Source organism: Dipodomys merriami, unplaced genomic scaffold, assembly GCF_024711535.1.
Source record: "Dipodomys merriami isolate MVZ:Mamm:240054 unplaced genomic scaffold, mDipMer1.0.p SCAF_8, whole genome shotgun sequence".
Taxonomy (NCBI): Eukaryota; Metazoa; Chordata; class Mammalia; order Rodentia; family Heteromyidae; genus Dipodomys; species Dipodomys merriami.
In genome coordinates, this window is record NW_027206401.1 from 23,503,494 (window position 1) to 23,522,117 (window position 18,624).

At 38.0% G+C, this 18,624-nt stretch overlaps 2 protein-coding genes across 2 annotated transcripts; both read left to right on the forward strand.

Annotated features, from left to right (window-relative positions):
- Positions 1-3,417: 3,417 nt before the first annotated feature.
- On the forward strand, positions 3,418-4,329 carry LOC138819060 (trace amine-associated receptor 2). The gene has a single exon (XM_070010232.1). It carries the CDS (start codon positions 3,418-3,420, stop codon positions 4,327-4,329), a length of 912 nt encoding a protein of 303 aa, XP_069866333.1.
- An 8,965-nt stretch (positions 4,330-13,294) lies between these two features.
- LOC138818946 (trace amine-associated receptor 3) lies at positions 13,295-14,326 on the forward strand. The gene has a single exon (XM_070010086.1). It carries the CDS (start codon positions 13,295-13,297, stop codon positions 14,324-14,326), a length of 1,032 nt encoding a protein of 343 aa, XP_069866187.1.
- The last annotated feature ends 4,298 nt before the right edge of the window (positions 14,327-18,624 follow it).

An 18,624-nucleotide genomic window follows, 5' to 3' on the forward strand; every position in this document is an offset into this window, starting at 1 on the left:
TATGTCAAGATCAAAAAGCCAAAACCTAGACCTAAATAATGAAGATGATGATGCTGATAAGAGATAATACTGGGCAGTATAAGAAAACCCAACAAGGGAATGGAGGAAAGGAAGGGTTTGGGATATAATAGTGGTGATGAACTTGATCAAAGTATACTGTAGCTAATGTATACTAATTAAAAATGAACAACAAAGAAATTTTGATTTTTTTTGTTGAAGTGATGGCCCAGATGAAGATATATTGTACACATGAACTGCTTTGTTAAGTGAAAAAACAATTCAATATCTAAACTGAAATTAAGATAAAAAAGGGAAGGGGTGTAGGTTGGGAGGGGTGTGAGAATGCTGAAGGGGTGTCATTGATCACGATGAACTGTATTTACAGACTGCTTTGGTGAATGGCAACTCTTTAAGTAGTTACTTAAAGATTTCAAATAGAATAACGAAAAGATTCTATTCTCTAGGCTACCACAAGGTGTCAGGGCTAAAAACAGGTAATGATCCAGATCAATGGAGCCATTTCGACTGCAGTACTGCACAGACATTGGGCTAGAAGAGGGCTTGGAAGAGTGTACTGGTATTTGTTACATCCACAATCACCACAGAGCTGTTTTTCTTAAATATGGTCTTTAGCATTAGAGAAGCTGGTTCAAACAAAATTTTCTGGGGTTTATACAGAAATAGGGATTAGAGTTTGATACTGACTGTGCATCTATAATCCCTTTTCTGTCCTGAAATGATCTTTCCTAGTCAAGAAAGTTGTAATGTTCCAGTACTCCCTACTATCTGTCCATCAGACATATTTCATCAATTCCTGATCCCACAGATGCTAAAAATGTAGACAGTATCAAACAGTTGCAGTTAGAAGTTGAGTTTTGAAGTGACAGCCCTACGAAGCTCAGCTTCCCCTGTGACTGTTCAAGTTGGATTTCCACACAGTGGCCACTTAAATAGCTATGATTTCAATTGAAATTAATTCTAGTAGGACCCTGGTAACATACAATGACCAGTGCTTCATTTCATCTGTACCTGAGATATCTTACCTACAAAAGCAATACGATCAGTGGAAAATAAACGGTCACAATGCAAAAGATGATGAACAAACAAAAATATAGTTAATTATACTTGTAAACATAGTAAACTCCCATCGTCACAGGAGTTACTTGAAAAGACAATAATCATGCCTAATGCCTCCAAGTCTACCGGTGTGGATGAGATGCATTCCTTTAGTCACTTCTATGCAAAGGGGGAAAAAAAGGAAAACAATCAGCAATGGTTCTTGTTTGTTTGTTTTGGTTTTGGTCTCAGGAATGGAACCCAGAACCTCAGTTCCAGTCTAACAAAGGAGAGTGATAGATGATTAAAATCTCCTTGCATGTACTGCAATATAGGGACTGCGATTGTCAGGTCATCCTAACGTGCTGGAAGAAGCATCATTGTACTTGAACACTGAGGGCATCCATGTGTGATTGGGATTCTGTCCACAAGCCACAATTCAGACCTACAGCCTTTATGTAATGAAAGACTTGGCTTCATCAGTTGACAGGTGAGGAAAACACCGGTGAATAGACACTCATGTGAGGAAAGGGTTAGGCTCATTTAAATTATTAATTTTATAATGAAAAGGGTTTCCCCCCTCATTCTCAGATCAAATTCCCTTGAGACTAATTATAGAATTATAAAACAATACAACTAACATAGTCCAGCTCTTCTGGTCCCATATAAACATTCACGCCAGATAGAAATGAGAGTTTCTTCCATAAGGAGTTAGCAATGTCATTGACAATGCAGCAGCAGGTATGTGGAGAAGGGATGATGCAGGAAGGATCTGTGAGATTTGGTAAGAAGTAAATTGTCATGCCAATAATCAGTAGTGTTGGTGGTGTATTAATTCTTTCCTTTTCTGTTGCTCATGTTCAGAGAGAATATGTAGGAATGCAGAAGATTGAAGTTGAGGAATTAATTCAACCTTGTAACAAAATGTGGGCTTGTTTAAAATATGTAAACAGGGAAATGTGCTAACTTCTGATGATGAATTGTTTCCTGGGAAGAATATTTAATATCCAGGAAAAGGTTACTTTTTCATGAGCAGCAGAATGATTTATTTAGTACAGGTGTTCACCTAAGTTAAACAGAAGGCTAAGGAGTTACCTGGTTTTGTTTAGTTTTGAGACAGTGTCACTAATGTTCCATGGCCTGGCTTGAATTCATAATTCTACCCAGGCTTTCAAGTGATGGGATTATAGGTGTGAAGCACCACGTTCAGATTACCTTTTAAAAATATATTATCTCATTACTTTCACTGGGGAAACATTTTCTGGACACATACATTTATGAATGTGGTGTTTATTTCAAGGACAGAAAGGAGGAAAGAAAAGAAGGAAGAGAAAAAGGAAAGAAAGGAGAACTTTGAAATGTTCATAATATACATTGTGATAATACATGTATTACTTAATGTGTCAATTCATTAACATTATAAATTCAACAGCATTGGAACTAAAGGGAATTAATACTTAGGTAAGGTCATATATTCAAGGAAAGCAGAAATAAGGGTGAGCAGGAACAACAACATAGTAGAGACCTTTAAATGTTGTAAAAAAGTGATTAGTAAAGCAGCACATATTTAATAATAAAGCACCAATTAAATTTAATGAACAAGTTAAAATAAATGAGGTCACATTAGAAAAATCAGAAAATTCTTTATTATTCTTGCCAGCTTCCTGCAGTTTAATCACTTTCTTGGGGCAAAGATAGAAAACATTTTTATTTTTAACAATTTGGTAGAATAATGTTTGTGTGTAGTGTTTTTCATAAGGCAATCATGCAAGCATATTGCAAATGATGGCATACTTGAATTAAACTAATTCAAAATAATAAACTTCTGGACCCTCAAGACAACAGACCTCAAGGAATTTGAGTCTGATTATGTTCCCCAAATTCATTTGAGAAAAAATCCATTATTGTCTAATAGCTGTCAATAATATTCTCTTTATACACATGAGGAGGATCCATTGTAGTTATATCATTAACTTGTTTCTCCTCCTTTTGTCCCCTTCTGTGGAATAATAAAGCAAGTGTATATTAAATGTTGGTGGGGAACTTGAATTACAAAGTATAGAGTGAATAGTTTTCATCTGAACCTCGTGGATGAGAGTTCTGTAAAATTACAAGTAAGTATAATGGGTTGAGTGAAAAAGATGTACTATTTTAGCAGAATCATCTTCTTTGATGCTTCTATGGTTTTTGTTTTTGGGTTTTGTTATGAAAGCATCCATATAAAATGAAGAGTATTTTAACTATTTTTTTCTGACAAAATTTCATCTGTTTTTTGCTTTCCTGAAGGAAACATTTGATTGCTCTGAGTATGGAAATGGATCTTGCACAGAAAATAAGAGGTCACTGGGTATCCGGGCTGCCATGTATTCATTTATGGCAGGAGCCATATTCATCACGATATTTGGCAATCTCGCCATGATTGTTTCCATTTCCTACTTCAGGCAGCTTCACACACCAACCAACTTCCTCATCCTCTCCATGGCGGTCACCGACTTCCTCCTGGGATTTGCCATTATGCCCTACAGCATGATCAGATCGGTAGAGAACTGCTGGTATTTTGGGCTTACGTTTTGCAAGGTTCATTATAGTTTTGACCTCATGCTTAGCATAACATCCATCTTCCATCTTTGCTCAGTGGCTCTTGATAGGTTTTATGCTATCTGCTACCCCTTACGTTATTCTTCCAAGATGACAACCCCAGTCATTAAACGGTTGCTGTTTCTCTGCTGGTCGGTCCCTGGAGCCTTCGCCTTTGGCGTGGTCTTCTCCGAGGCCTACGCTGATGGCATCGACGGCTATGCTATCTTGGTTGCTTGTTCCAGTTCCTGCCCAGTCATGTTCAACAAGCTCTGGGGGACTACTTTGTTCATGGCAGGTTTTTTGACTCCTAGTTCTATAATGCTGGGGATTTATGGTAAAATTTTCGCCGTCTCCAGAAAACATGCCCGTGCAATCAGTAACTTGCCAGAGAATCAAAATAACCAAATGCAAAAAGACAAAAAAGCAGCGAAGACATTAGGAATAGTGATGGGTGTGTTCTTGTTCTGTTGGTTTCCCTGTTTCTTCACTATTTTACTGGATCCTTTTTTGAACTTCTCTACTCCTGTAGTCCTGTTTGATGCCTTGACGTGGTTTGGCTATTTTAATTCCACGTGTAATCCCCTAATTTATGGTTTCTTCTATCCCTGGTTTCATAGAGCCCTTAAATACATTTTGCGAGGTAAAATTTTCAGCTCACAATTTTATAATACAGATTTGTTCACTCAAAAATAAACTGAATAGACTTATTTTGTATGAGTGATTTGGAACAAAAGCACTAAACTTTAGCAGAATGAAATTGCTCTGCATGTGTGTGTGTGTGTGTGCGTGTGTGTGTGTTTTGTGCCTGTGTATGTGTGTGTGTATGTGTGTGTGTGTGTGTGTGTGTGTTTGGCTGACCATAATGCTCTTGATTTCTAAGAAGTTTCTCTTGAGACTCCAACATCCTTTATTTATCTATTTATCTAGCTATTTAATTAATCAATTAATTAATTTTGTTGGTTGTGGGGCTTGAACTCAGGGCCTGGGCGATGTCCCTGAGCTTTTTTGCTCAATACTAGTATTCTACCTTTTTGAGCCACAATGCTATTTCCTCCAACATCTTTCATCCTTCATATATCTACTACTTCTAGATAGAGCAAAAGGAGAATTAGACTAGTTAATAGAAAATGGGAAAGTCAGGAATGTAAAGAAAAGGATGTGCAAAAATTTGCTGTTCAAAAAGGATGAGAATGCAGGCTGAGCTTGAGGAACGCTCTTTCCTGCCCACCACACACACCTCGGCTGACGTTTTCATCTACTTGTTCTTCCTCAGCTTCTGATGAAGTTGAATTTGGAAGAACAGTGAGGGTCTGGGAAGGTGGCTCAGTGGTAGAGCACTTGCCTTGAGGCCCTGGGTTCCATTCCTCAGCACCACTTAAGCAGAAAAAGCCGGAAGTGGGGCTGAGGCTCAAGTGATAGAGCACAAGTGTACAGCAGAAGAGCTGAGGGACAGCGCCCAGGCCCAGAGTTCAGGCCCCACAACCGACAAAAGAAGGAAAGAAAGAAAGACAGAAAGTAAGAAAGAAAGAAAGAACAGTGAAAAGTTATTTGGATGTAAATACAAGAACAATAATTTCAAAACTCCATCTTCTGACAGGGCTCTGGTGGCTCATGCTTGTAATCCTAGCTACTCGGGAGGCTGAGATCTGAGGATCACAGTTTGAACCCAGGCCAGGCAGAAAACTCTGCGAGATTCTTATCTCCAATAAACTACTCAAAAAAAAAAAGCTGGAAGTGGCACTGTGGTAGAACAAAAGAAGCTCAGGGACAGCGTGTAGGCCCAGAGTTCAAGCCCCAGGTGCAGCAAAATAAAGAATAAAAGAACTAGAAAACGATGTAACAAATACAGCATTCCATTCAATATTTCATTAATGTACATATATATATATATATATATATTTGAAATTTTACTCTGATTATAAAGATGGATTCCCTTTTCATAAGTCAGACCATGAGTACATTTCTATTGGGACAATGTCACCCCTTCCTTCATTCTCGCTCTCCGTTTTTTCTTCCTGTCCCCACCCACAGCTGTATAGTCGATTTTCATCATGGTTTCTACTGAGTACCACTGCTGCATTTGTTCACCCTATGTCCTTCTATTTTTATACTCTCCTTACCCTCCAGGATACATAAAAATGAATAAACAAAACAACAAAAAGAAAAAGGAGAAAAAGCCTTTTTGTTTCCATATCCTGGAGTTCGTTTTGGTGAACATTATTTTATATGATCAGAGGCAGATAGAAATTGCACCTACATGTTTCTCCCTAAAAGTGCTCTTCTTTGGTCTCACAGTGTATGCAAGCCTTGAGTCCTGTTTAGTGTTTCGTGTATTTTAGATCTAGTTTCTGCATATGAGAGAAAACATGCACCATTTGTCTCTGAGTTCATTAATGTTTTATCTTAATCCCAGCAGTGGGATTTCCCATTTTACAGGCAATGGAATTCTCTTTGATGGTCCTTTTCCTTTCTTAGGCCCATGCACATTTTGACATTTGATATGATGACATTTAATCAGTAACTGGATAACATAACTACCCAGAAAAGTTGTGGTTTGGGTCCACTATAGAAGTAGTATCTATACCTATATATTTGCATCATAGTTAATGAGAAAAAAAGCAAAGATGAAAACTAATATTGACTGTGTTTGGGGGATGTTCTGGGTACCATCCACTTTCCATTTGTTATTAGACTAACATTAAATTTATGTTAACACTCACTAGTACATGGTGGACTTGCATTGTCATATGCTGGCAAATGTTTTGCACTGACTTGTAAAATTGGATGATATCTGTGTTGTCAAATGTAGCTTGAGGAAATAAAATGAAATATTTTGGTGGGAGATTGCCTGTTGTCATTTGTGGGAAAGGAGTTTGTGACTGTCCTCTTTATAAAGTGATAATGTTTGTGAAATTAATTTTGCTTTTGTTGGAGCCTGCAGAAAAAAATAAAAATTTGGCCTTGTATAGGCTGTAAATATGATTTTCAAATGATACTGTTATCTTTATATAGTTGTAAAAGGGGGTTTCAATTCAATATGTCTGCTGATAAATACAATGCTTCTTGAACAATGTCACCCCTTTCCATAATTTTCTCCATCTTTCCCAACCCTAACACACCCTCAAATAGTTATAATACTTCTTAAACAATGTTACTCCTTCTATCATTCTCTCCCCGATCTCTCCTAACCCCACCTATCCTCTCAAGTTATCTGGTTCTATTTTCACTTTTGTACATTTAACATTATGACTGTATTTCACTCATCCATCCTCTCTTCATCTATTATTTTGGTTTTTTTTTTATTAGTTGAGTCTATAGTTTCCTATTAAGGAAACTCTGTAGTTTAGGGATAAATAAGCCTCTGATTAAATTAAATCTATGCCACCTAGCTTATAATGATCTTCCTTCCTTCCTTCCTTCTTTCCTTCCTTCTTTCTTTCTCTTTCTTTCTTTCTTTCTTTCTTTCTTTCTTTCTTTCTTTCTTTCTTTCTTTCTTCCTTCCTTCCTTCCTTCCTTTCTTCCTTTCTTTCTTTCTTCCTTTCTATCCTTCCTTCTTTCCTGTGGCCTATTTATATTTTAAATATAAATTTTATTTTACTCTACTTTTTACATTGCAGGAGATGGGACATGCTGAACAAATGCTCCTCTTACACTTTGTGTTGTTCCCTCCCTCTCTCCATCTCTTCCTTCCTCCCTTTCTCCCTTCCTCTCGATCTTTTTTTTTCTTTTTTCTTTTTGTAGGTGGTGGGGCTTGAATTCTGGGCTTGGGTGTGTCCCTCAGCTCTTCAGCTCAAGGTGAAACCTCTACCTTTTGAGCCACAATGCTACTTCCGGTTTTCTAGTGGTTTATTGGAGATGAGAGTGTCATGGACTTTCCCACCTGGGCTGGTTTTGAACTGCGATCCTCAGATCTCAGCCTCCTGAGGAGCTAGGATTACAGGTGTGAGCCACCAGTGCCCGGCTTGATCCCTTTTCTAAAACTAAGGGTTTTAGTCATGATAGTACCTCTCACTGAAGTAAAAATAAATATTTCTCTTTCATTCCATAATCTTTTCATTCAAAGTACAAACAGAAACTTTTTATTATTCAGATAACTATTTCTCCCTTGACTATCAGTCAACATTTAATTTAGCCTATACATGGCTGCATTTTTAATACATGAAAGTTTCAGAACCTTATCTTCTCAGAATGAAACAAAAATGACCATGAAATTGGTTATGAAATAATTGTCCTTCATTTGGAAAAAAACCAACTTAAAACATTCTGAGAGTTAATGTCCCTGGGACACAAAAATGCACAGGACATTTCACCCCTCCCTCAGGAAAGAAAGTCCAAGCACAATTCCAATGGGGCTCTGTAACTAGTACCTCTTGAACTTCTGGATCTGAGGCTTTCACTGTAGATCTCTTGAGAGCAGATGGAAACCTATATGATCAGATATCTTTGGCATTGAACTTCCCACAATTTCCTGTGTCACATCAACCAAGCCACCAGAAGAGGCTCAACGATTTACAACTAATTTTCCAGGAAATGAAAGGTACTGGATTAATAAAAGGAGTTAAAAATGTACTGTTCTTTCATGATTATGCTTGATTTATTCTCATCAAAATAATTAAACATTTATAGAGTATCAGAAGGTATTACAAATAGGTTGCAATAGGAACATAGAGTTTTTATTCTTAACTAGAAAATAATTATGATATCATGAAAGGTCTTAATTTTCCAGCAAAATTTTGTGATAAGGCATATAAATTTCTGGGTAGGAGCATGTAAAATATTTTTGCAAAATCCAAAGACTACACAAGACATCATTAGTAAGTGTCAGGCACTCACTTATTTCAGTAATGCTCACTTATTTTAATAATGCTGAGATTTTTCATTTCAAAGTCTTTCCCAGTATGGTTTCTGATGTCACTCATTTTTTCTTAGAAAAAAGCATGTTGTCTTATTTTCCCTGTAAATCTTTTGAGAAAGGAGAAAACAAACATCCCATTGATCAGTAGCTGGCAATATGTCTAGTGCATGGGCTGTACTTTGAGTAGCAAGGGTTATAAACAGCTGATACCATAGACTTTCATGCTGATCAAATGGATCCAAAATCACCAGTGCTATTATCAGAGAAGGAGAGGTGAGAGATAGGTTCACTGGAACTGAGCCCGAAGATTTGGATTTTTTTTTTTTTTTTTTTGTCGGTCGTGGGGCTTGAACTCTGGGCCTGGGCGCTGTCCCTCAGCTCTTCAGCTCAAGGCGAGCGCTCTACCACTTGAGCTACAGCGCCACTTCCGGTTTTCTGGTGGTTTATTGGAGATAGGAGTCTCACGGTCTCTCCTGCCCGGGCTGGCTTTGAACCTCGATCCTCAGATCTCAGCCTCCTGAGTAGCTAGGATTACAGGCGTGAGCCACCAGCGCCCGGCCGAAGATTTGGATTTTATTTAATGCTGGGGAATGGAGATTAAAGGCAGAAGAGGCTATACCAAGGTTCTATGCAACTGGATGCTGAAATATTCACATGGTATCCATGTCAGGCCATGCACAGACCAAGATGTGCTTTCCCAAATACTCCTGTTAATCCACACTAAGAAAAGGCAAAGAGAAGATACAGTTTATCACTTCTTCTGGGTCCCTTCCCATCTCTTACACATTCTGTGATACTAACTTTCAGTAGAGACCTTTTGGTTTCCAAATAAAGCTATGGTTTATAGCTAATGAAAATAAAGATGCTTAAAAAATTCTTATTGCTTCTCTGTACCTGCTCCCTGAAACAGAAATTACTTTTCCTGTTACTGTGCATGTATTTCCTGTCCCTAAAAATTTCTTTCTTTTCCCAGTTGTTTTTCAGAAGAAAATATTCTTTTAAGGTAGCATCTCTTGCCACTTTATAAGGCTTATCCTGAACTGTGAGTTGTTTTGGATTGTAATTCGTCATCTATAAGCTACATACTACTTTATATTTGTTGCTATTACAAAATACAATTTACCTCATATAGTTTATGAGGAAATTGATAGAATTTTCCCCCCATTCATCTTAGTTTTCAGTGCTCTGTTGAATATACTCTACTTATTAACCCTGACATGCTTACCAAACTACTACAAACTTTAAATATTTCTTATGATTTTTGTTAGATATTAGAGAACTGAGCAGAAACCAAAGTATGTCAAAGAACTTAATATCAGATCTACACTTATGCTTTCTATTAAACTTCATATGCTCATTAGTCTATTGTGATGAAATACTAGTCCAAATTATGAACTATTGTTATTTATTTTAGCTACTTCAATAATAGAAATTAACACAAATCTCTGTATGAAATGTGCTTTCAGACTAAGAAGGTTAGAGGTTCTTTAAAAATAGAAATTAAATAGATCATTTTTAATAGGTTCTATAAAAATTGACATTGTTTTCTGGCCTGTGGCAATGGGCGTACTGAGTCCTAAAATTGGTGCTGTTTTGGAAAGTGACTCTTCTTCACTTGCAAAACCACAGGAAAGCCTTCAGATGAGCCAGTGTCTTGTAGAGCTAAAACAGCATTGTTTCCATGGTGATGTTTGTATTACTTGTTGAGTTATAGAGTTGAACAGATTCTTGTCTCCTCTGTGAGAACCATGGATGGGCAGCTTTCATTTTCAGCAATGATTTATACTGCATTCACATTTTAAGACCCTGAAAATTAGACTCTGTAGCTAGAGCACATTGGGAGACCACCTCTGTTTCCTACCAAAATGAATTTGTCCAGAAAATCGAAGATTCCCTTTAATAAGCCCCATGACGTAAGCTCACATTGCATATCTGGCTTTTTTAAAAAAAAAAAACACATATGGCTGCAGATGTGCCAATCTTATCATTCAGGGCTAGAAACTAAAATTTCAGGGGAAACATAAAAAAGATAAATTGTTATTATTTGGATTTTTAAAGTTACAAAACATGGCATTTTCATAGAGGTTATACAGCTCAAATCATAGATTAAATGGAAGACATTTTTAACAAAGCAAAATTAAGGGACATGACATAATTCTTACAAAGTGAATCCTTGTATTTCATGGTGGTGGAGGTAAGAACAATGCAAAACCCTAAAATATTCACACAGGCCACTTCCAAATGAACCAACAGTTTATAAAACAAAACAAAACAAAGCAGTCTATCTGCAAATCAGTCATTCTGAGCTCAGAATATAGTTCATTAAAGCCATGGACTTCATAGAATGCTATGCTTTTCAGAAACAATCTCTAATTAGCAAATTAAATGTGTGATCTGTGTCACTCCTAAAATCTACAGAAGTAAACAGGCCCAGAGTCAGTGAGAGATTTGCCCAACATTATATGACTTATATGTGGGGGAGCCAATAAACAAACAACTCTAATTTCAAAGCTATAATATCAAGGAGAGGGAACTGAATTTGTACCATATAATAAGTCATTTTAAACCTTTCATTATAGACATTTCAAACTGGTCTTCTTGAGTTTCATGCCCGAATTTAAATAGTAAGTGCACTTAATAGAAAATGTGTGATCTATCCAACCCCTTATAGTAGAAACATCTTAATCCTGAAGAAATGGGATGTTAACTTGCACATAATTCTCATGTGAGTTTCTTTCAATATTATTATAGCCTTGACCGTTAAACTCACATGGGCAAAGCTGCTGGGATTAACTCACGGGTAGACCACTGGTTCAATCCTCAGAATTGCCACACACACACACACACACACACACACACACACACACACACACACACGTTCACATTAGGTAATTAGAGCATGGCAAATTCAACTACATAATCATATGCTTTCATCCCAAATATATTTTCAGCCTTAGATACAGTACATGTTTAATTTTCACCTTGCATTCTCCAACACAGTATTCTCTTTCAGTTTTGTAAGAGTCTTTCTTTCATTACACACTATGTATCTAGTGTCTCCTACATATTAACCTAGGGGCTGAGAATTCCAGAGTGAACAGTTCTAGTCACTCGTGGCAATGACTAGAGAGTCATGTGGAACAGTCACCTTGCCAACAGCTACCTCCTTACCCAAGACTTTCCAAAGCAAAGCCCTCCTCTGACTCAGACATGTCTCTGACATATTATAGCAAGATCCTTCCACCCCGGTCCTCATCACCCACCCCAAGTCAGGTAAGAATGACAGAATCAAAAGGAATGAAAGGAGCTTCTAACACCATGAGGCCAACGAAGGAATATTTCTGTTTTTTTATTTTTTTTAATTGAGGTTCTAAAAGGAAGCCTAAATTAAATTTACCTAAATAGATGAACTCGATGCATGCACATTAAGGCTGAACCTCTGGTTTGGGAGAATCCAACATAGATTGAGAGTATCCCTATGTCCAGTCTTCTCAAGATTGGGCCTACTTTTCTGTAGCCCACTAAACCAACATGATGCTTGTGGTAGACACAGTATCAAGCCTTCCCAAAGCCTACTGGTGAGTGGGTTTTTTTTTCCTTCAGGATATTTACCTTGGGGTCAAGGTAAATAGGGTGCAATAACTTACTGAAAGTTTAAATGATTACCAAATTGACTATCCTCTTTCAGTCTCTGGTAATTGAGGGGAGATCTCAGTGATGGGACTTGAGAGTATGTCAAATGCGATCACTTAGGGATAAAACATGTCACAAGGCTTTCTGCCAGTCAGAACCTCAGGTAAATCATAATGCTCATACAAGAGAGTAGAAATGCTGTGGCTTATACCTGTAATTCCAGCCATTTCAGAGGCAAAGATTGGGTGGATTGTGGTTCATGGGCAGTTTAGGAAATAAAGTTAGGAAGACTCCATCTCAACAGAAGAGCCAGCTCAGCTCAGCTGCACAGGAAGCCATAGAGACGTTGGCTCTGGGAAAAAATTTGGGAACACCCTCTGAAAACAAACTGAATTTGAGAAGGACTAGGGGAATGGCTTCAGTGGTAATGTGCTTCCCTAGCAACCGTGAAGCTGTAAATTAAAACCTCAGTACTGACAAAAAGCAAGAAAGAGAATGAGAAGAAGAGGATAGAGGAGAGAAAGAGATTGGAAAATAGAAACACAATCATGCATCGACCCAGGGGCATAGTTAAGCTTTTAGGTTTATAATATGATGTAGGTTTTCTAGTATTGAATGTCCATCACATTTATTAACCCTGTTGAAAGTATGATATATTTTAACAACTATATACAATTTCCAGTTGCTAAAAAAGTGTCTGAAAACTTTTCACCTATTTTTGAAACAAGAACACATGCCCAAAACATTTGTGACATTGACTTTGTATTTGAGATAAAAGAGATGTTTTCTTATCATTCAATTTCAAGGAATGTGCACAGGATGAAAGTCACCCCAAAACTGTAAAAAAAAAAACCATTACCCCATTACAGGACTAGAGCACTCAACAGATAAGCTCAATTTGAATGAATGCATGGTTGGGCATAGTAGACTAAAATAGAGCAACATGGGAATGAACAAGCAGTTGGAAAAAAGTTCATTTTTCTAAGGGCAGTAACTGAGAAAGCAAATCCAGAAGATAAATATTTAAATAAATTACAATCAGTGTGAGTCACCAACAGATGACTTTGAACTCTATTGTACTATTAGGAACAGACATTGACTGAAATCACCTTAAGAAGGAAACACCGGCTTGTTCTTCCTGGGAAGGAGCTGGAGGTGCTAAAAAGCTCCATGGATCTGCCTTATATTCCTGAAGACCTATCCAGCTGCCCCCAATTTGGAAATAAATCCTGTCCTCCCACCAATCGCTTTTTCCATGTCCGAGTGATCATGTACTTGCTGATGTCCGGAGCCATGGTTATCACTATCTTTGGAAACCTGGTTATCATGATTTCCATTTCACACTTCAAACAACTCCACTCTCCCACCAACTTCCTGATTCTGTCCATGGCGACCACGGACTTCCTGCTGGGTTTTGTCATTATGCCCTACAGCATGGTGCGATCTGTGGAGAGCTGCTGGTACTTTGGGGATAGCTTTTGTAAATTCCATGCAAGCTTTGACATGATGCTAAGCCTCACTTCCATTTTCCACCTGTGCTCCATTGCGGTCGATCGTTTTTATGCTGTGTGTTACCCCTTACACTACACCACCACCATGACAGCCTCCACCATCAAGCGGCTGCTGGTGTTCTGCTGGTCTGCCCCAGCTCTGTTTTCTTTTGGTTTGGTTCTTTCGGAGGCCAATGTGTCTGGGATGCGGGGCTATGAGATTCTTGTGGCTTGCTTCCATTTCTGTGCGCTCACTTTCAACAAATTTTGGGGAACCATCTTGTTCACTACCTGTTTCTTTACTCCTGGCTCAATCATGGTTGGCATTTATGGCAGAATTTTTATTGTTTCCAAACGCCATGCACAAGCCATCAGTAATATACCTGAAAACGTGCAAGGGGGAGCGAGAAAAAGCTTATCTAAGAAAAAAGACAGAAAGGCAGCGAAGACCCTGGGCATAGTCATGGGGGTGTTTCTAGCTTGCTGGTTGCCTTGTTTTCTTGCAGTTTTGATTGACCCATATTTAGATTACTCCACTCCTATAATAGTACTTGATCTTTTGGTATGGCTCGGGTACTTCAATTCTACGTGCAACCCCCTCATCCATGGCTTTTTTTATCCATGGTTTCGAAAGGCTCTAAAATACATAGTGTCAGGAAAAATATTTAGCTCCCATTCAGAAACTTCAAATCTGTTTCCTGAAACACATTAATGAGAAATCCTTACAAAAACAAACAGCGTATTGAAAATGAAAACGATACCCCTACTATTTTACCCTGCAACCAGTACTCTATATCCCACAGACTGCTATAAATGCTAGTTTATGCAATTTTAGTCACCTCAGGTCTCTAACCTTCAAACAGTGACTTTCAACATCTTTGGGGGGGGGAAATCAATACATCCAGCATTTAATTGCTAATTCTGCACCCAATGAACATTTATCTGATTGGAGAGTGAGACACTATCTCAAAATCAATAAAATCAATGAAAATTAAGAGCTGCTCAGGGCTTCCGATAGCATTTTGCCATTGAGAGGCACTTGTAAAGAACCAAAGGTAGAAAGAAGGTCAATGAAATCAAATTTTCCACCCAGGCAACCTTTCTACCCTCCTGCTCCACAGCTGACCATGTTCCTCTGGAAACGGCCACCTGAATGTGAGCAGTTATCATCTCAGAATTCCTTTTACTGTTTTCCCCCTCTACTCTGGCCTAGATAGTACCTGGTACCTTGCACCTAGTATCTGGCATCCATCACTACCCCCAGGTCCTTAGCTGTTTCTGGCTGTTGTCTTTCTACCAGCTGCCCACACACACTTCATAAATAGTCTTTTTCTTAATCTCTCTTCAGTCATCCGGTGGACACTACCATCTGTTTCCTGTTTTACATCCAACTCACGTAGTCTTTCGTTACTCCAAGTTTTGAAATTGCTTCCCCAGATGTCCAGCTCTGTACGAGGCTGAGTTTACCTCTCTGCGCTTTTCCACCTTTACTGCCTCCTCTGGGCTCCCTTCCTTGGAAGAAATCCCTGACCTGCCATTTGTCTGGAATAGGGCTATTCATCCTTCCTCCATTTGGCACATTTCTTTCCATTTTTAGGATAAGTTTGTTTTGAAACTTTTGACATTCCCCATGTGTGTACAAAATACTTTTCAAGACAATTTTTGATGTAATAAGTAGTATTTTATTTATTAAATATTATGGAGGGGCTGGGAAGATGGCTCAGTGGTAGAGTGCTTGCCTTGCATGCATGAGGCCCTGGGTTCGATTCCTCAGCACCATGTAAGCAGAAAAAGCCGGTGAAGCACTGTGGCTCAAGTGGTAGAGTGCTAGCCTTGAGCTGAAGAGCTGAGGGACAGCGCCCAGGCCCAGAGTTCAGGCCCCACAACTGACCAAAAAAAAAAATGGACCTTGCTCATCCTTATAATGTTATTTGACTTTTATTATTTTATAACTTACAAATGTTTAGCTTAGAACTTATTCTATTTGTGAATTTAGTAACTATGACTTTTAGCTGCCAGTTATACCCTAATTTATTTTTTCATATTGTATTTGCATTTTTCAAATTATGAAAATTTGATTTTCTTTTGATCATTTTTCAGATTACTATAACTTTATCCTTAAATAACTTGTCCATGACTTATTTGAAATATGATGAATTTTAAAAATATGAAAATTATAATGCCATTTACTATCATAAGCTGTTAAATTTACAGCTTATCAAACTTTTGTGCCTTTCAACTTAAAAGTCACACAAAATTATGATGATGACAATGATGATGATGATGACGATGATGGTGGTGGTGGTGGTGGTGGTGGTGGTGGTGTGTGTGTGTGTATGTTTGTATGCTAGTATTTGATGTTGTTAAATTTGTGGAGAGGAAGGGCAAAAACAAATCGTTTAACTAGGGATACAGGTGGACCCATTGCAACAATGAGACATACAAGTAGTTATGTCGAAAACGAACTTTACAACTTTGGTGGGGGGGGGGGAGAAGGGTTGGGGGGGCGGGGAGGGGATGGGATGGGAAGGGTAAACAAACGAGGAGGCTACAATGCTTGATAAGAAATGTACTCATTATCTTGCCCATGTAATTGTAACCCCTCTGTACAGTATTTTCACAATAAAAAAAAAAAGAAATAATGGAGGTGGGAGGGAAGGGATGGTAAGGGAAAAACAAAAGAGGAGGCAACAATGCTCAATAGGAAGTGTACTCATTACCTTGCTCATGTAACTGTAACCCCTCTGTACAGTATTTTTATAATAAAAAATGTACAAAAAAGAAATAAGAAGCCACTCTTTTGGCAAAAGAATTAATACAAAAATAACAATATTTGCTATTTGAGAGACTTAGGAGCTAAAAAGAACTGTTGGAAGTTGTCAATTTCCATCAATTTTGTTTAGGGGAAAAGCTGAGGATTGAACCCAGGCATACACATACTGGGTGAGAGTTCTACCACTGAGCCACAGCCCCAACCACTCATCTGCTTTTCCTTTTTTTTAAGAGACAAGGTGTTGGTATATTGCTGGAACATGTCTCTAACTACTGAGCTCAAGTAAAAATACTGCCTCACTCTCCTGAGTGCTGGGACACATACGCCCAGCTTCACGTGTATATTTTGAGACATTTTTTAAATTTGTGTTTGGGCCAAGTCTTTTATTTGGGAAGATGATAAAGAACTATGGTGTGGGGGAGTATTCCTTCTTTGTACAGGGCTTAAAGAACTTACAGGTTGAAAATATTAACTAGCTTATGCTAATAAGTAGAGTGAACATTCGTTGGGTTTGGACTATGTTTTCTCCTTCCCCTCTCCTCCCTCCACTTCTCCTTTCTCTCCTTCTCCTTTCCCTCTGTTTTTCCTTTTTCTCCACTTCTGGCCTGTGAGAGGTTACTCATGCTGTCTCTCAGAAGTCGTAGCAGTCAGAGCACCGAGCTGATTTCCTCTCTGGAGTCAGTTCTCTGGTGACCTTCTGTGTCTCATGTTGGCACTACACCAAATGGCGTGGAAAGACAAACCTGTCTAGAGCAAGACCTGGGGCAGCAGCCTCAAGAGGCTTTACTTCGTGCTTAAATGTGCACTGCCCAGCCTGTTCAGAGTCCCTTCCAGGAGCGTGACCTGAATGTCTAGAAGGAGATGCTGGTGGAGCTGGAGACCAGCGATCACAATGTTCACTTGTCTGGTTAGAGCCCTGGCACACCAGGTAAGTTAACTCTAAATTGCCTAATTGGGAAAACAAATTCCCACAAACCACAGGAGACTATCTCAGGGAAGGAAAAAATATTGTAATTTTGGGGGCTAGATTTTTTTTTGCACATAGAATAAAACAACACTAGAATATGGTCTATAACAAGAAATACGGATTTTTAAAAAAAAAATTACTGAGTTTGTAAAAAGACAATGACTGGAAGACCTATAACAGATAGAGCTCTCCTACAGATAATTCATAAATAATCTTCCATACCTAATAAACTACTGTATGGGTAAGACACATCAAAGCAAGATAAAAAATCATTATTTTTGCACAATTAGTCCCCAAGTAAAGTATTCAGTTATGTGACCAGTAAGCAAAGAAAAATTATGCCTGATAAAGTAGGTGTGATGTGTCTTCTGCTTTCTTATGTATGCATCAATGAATTATTATGTTATCTTTTTATAAATGAATTATTGAGTAGTTGAATATTCTGATTTTGTTGGAGGAAAATGCATATGCACTAATATCTTTTAATACTCAACACAGAAGAAAATTATTCTGTTACTCCTTTGTTGTTTATTTTCCTTTGGAATTCTGAGGATATTTTGCATCATTAAAATGCCCATTCTGTGTGATCCCAGAGTTCTCGTGTCTGCTTCTCACTTAAGGAGGCAAATATCCACTGTAGAAGTCATTAATAATTTCCTGTATTTTCCTAGGTGACTGCCCAATACTGAAATTCATGTAGTCCTTTTCTGCTGATGATTGGGGAAATGAAAGGCAAAACTGTGTCCCTTGATGAAAGTGAAATGCTGTAATACAAGATTCCACCATATTTTATTTTATTCAACTAATTACGGCACAACTCTTTTCTGTACACAGTTCTCAAAGAAAAGGGATCTCTATCCTGCCAACTATTAAAATATCAAAACCACAACTCCACTTACTGTCTTAACAATTCCCTTTAACAAAGTAGCAGGCCAGCAGTTAGCTTTCATTTGGTTACTTGTTTGTATAAGTTTTGACCAAAGGCTTAAAATCACGTTTTAAGTCCTATTTTTGATGTTGTGTTAACTATTCACCCATATAATAATTTAAAAATAAATATGTATGTTTTACTGTTATCTTGCCTTACTTACTTCTATGCTGTTTAAATATTTTCTTAATAAATGTAACTATGCAACAGAAACATGAGAGAATCCAGTTTTAGAAGTGATTCTAAAAGAAAAATGAGGGCTTGGGATATTGCTCAGTGGTAGAGACCAGGGAACACTTAGCATATATTGGCCCTATTTCCTCTGTCACACACACACACACA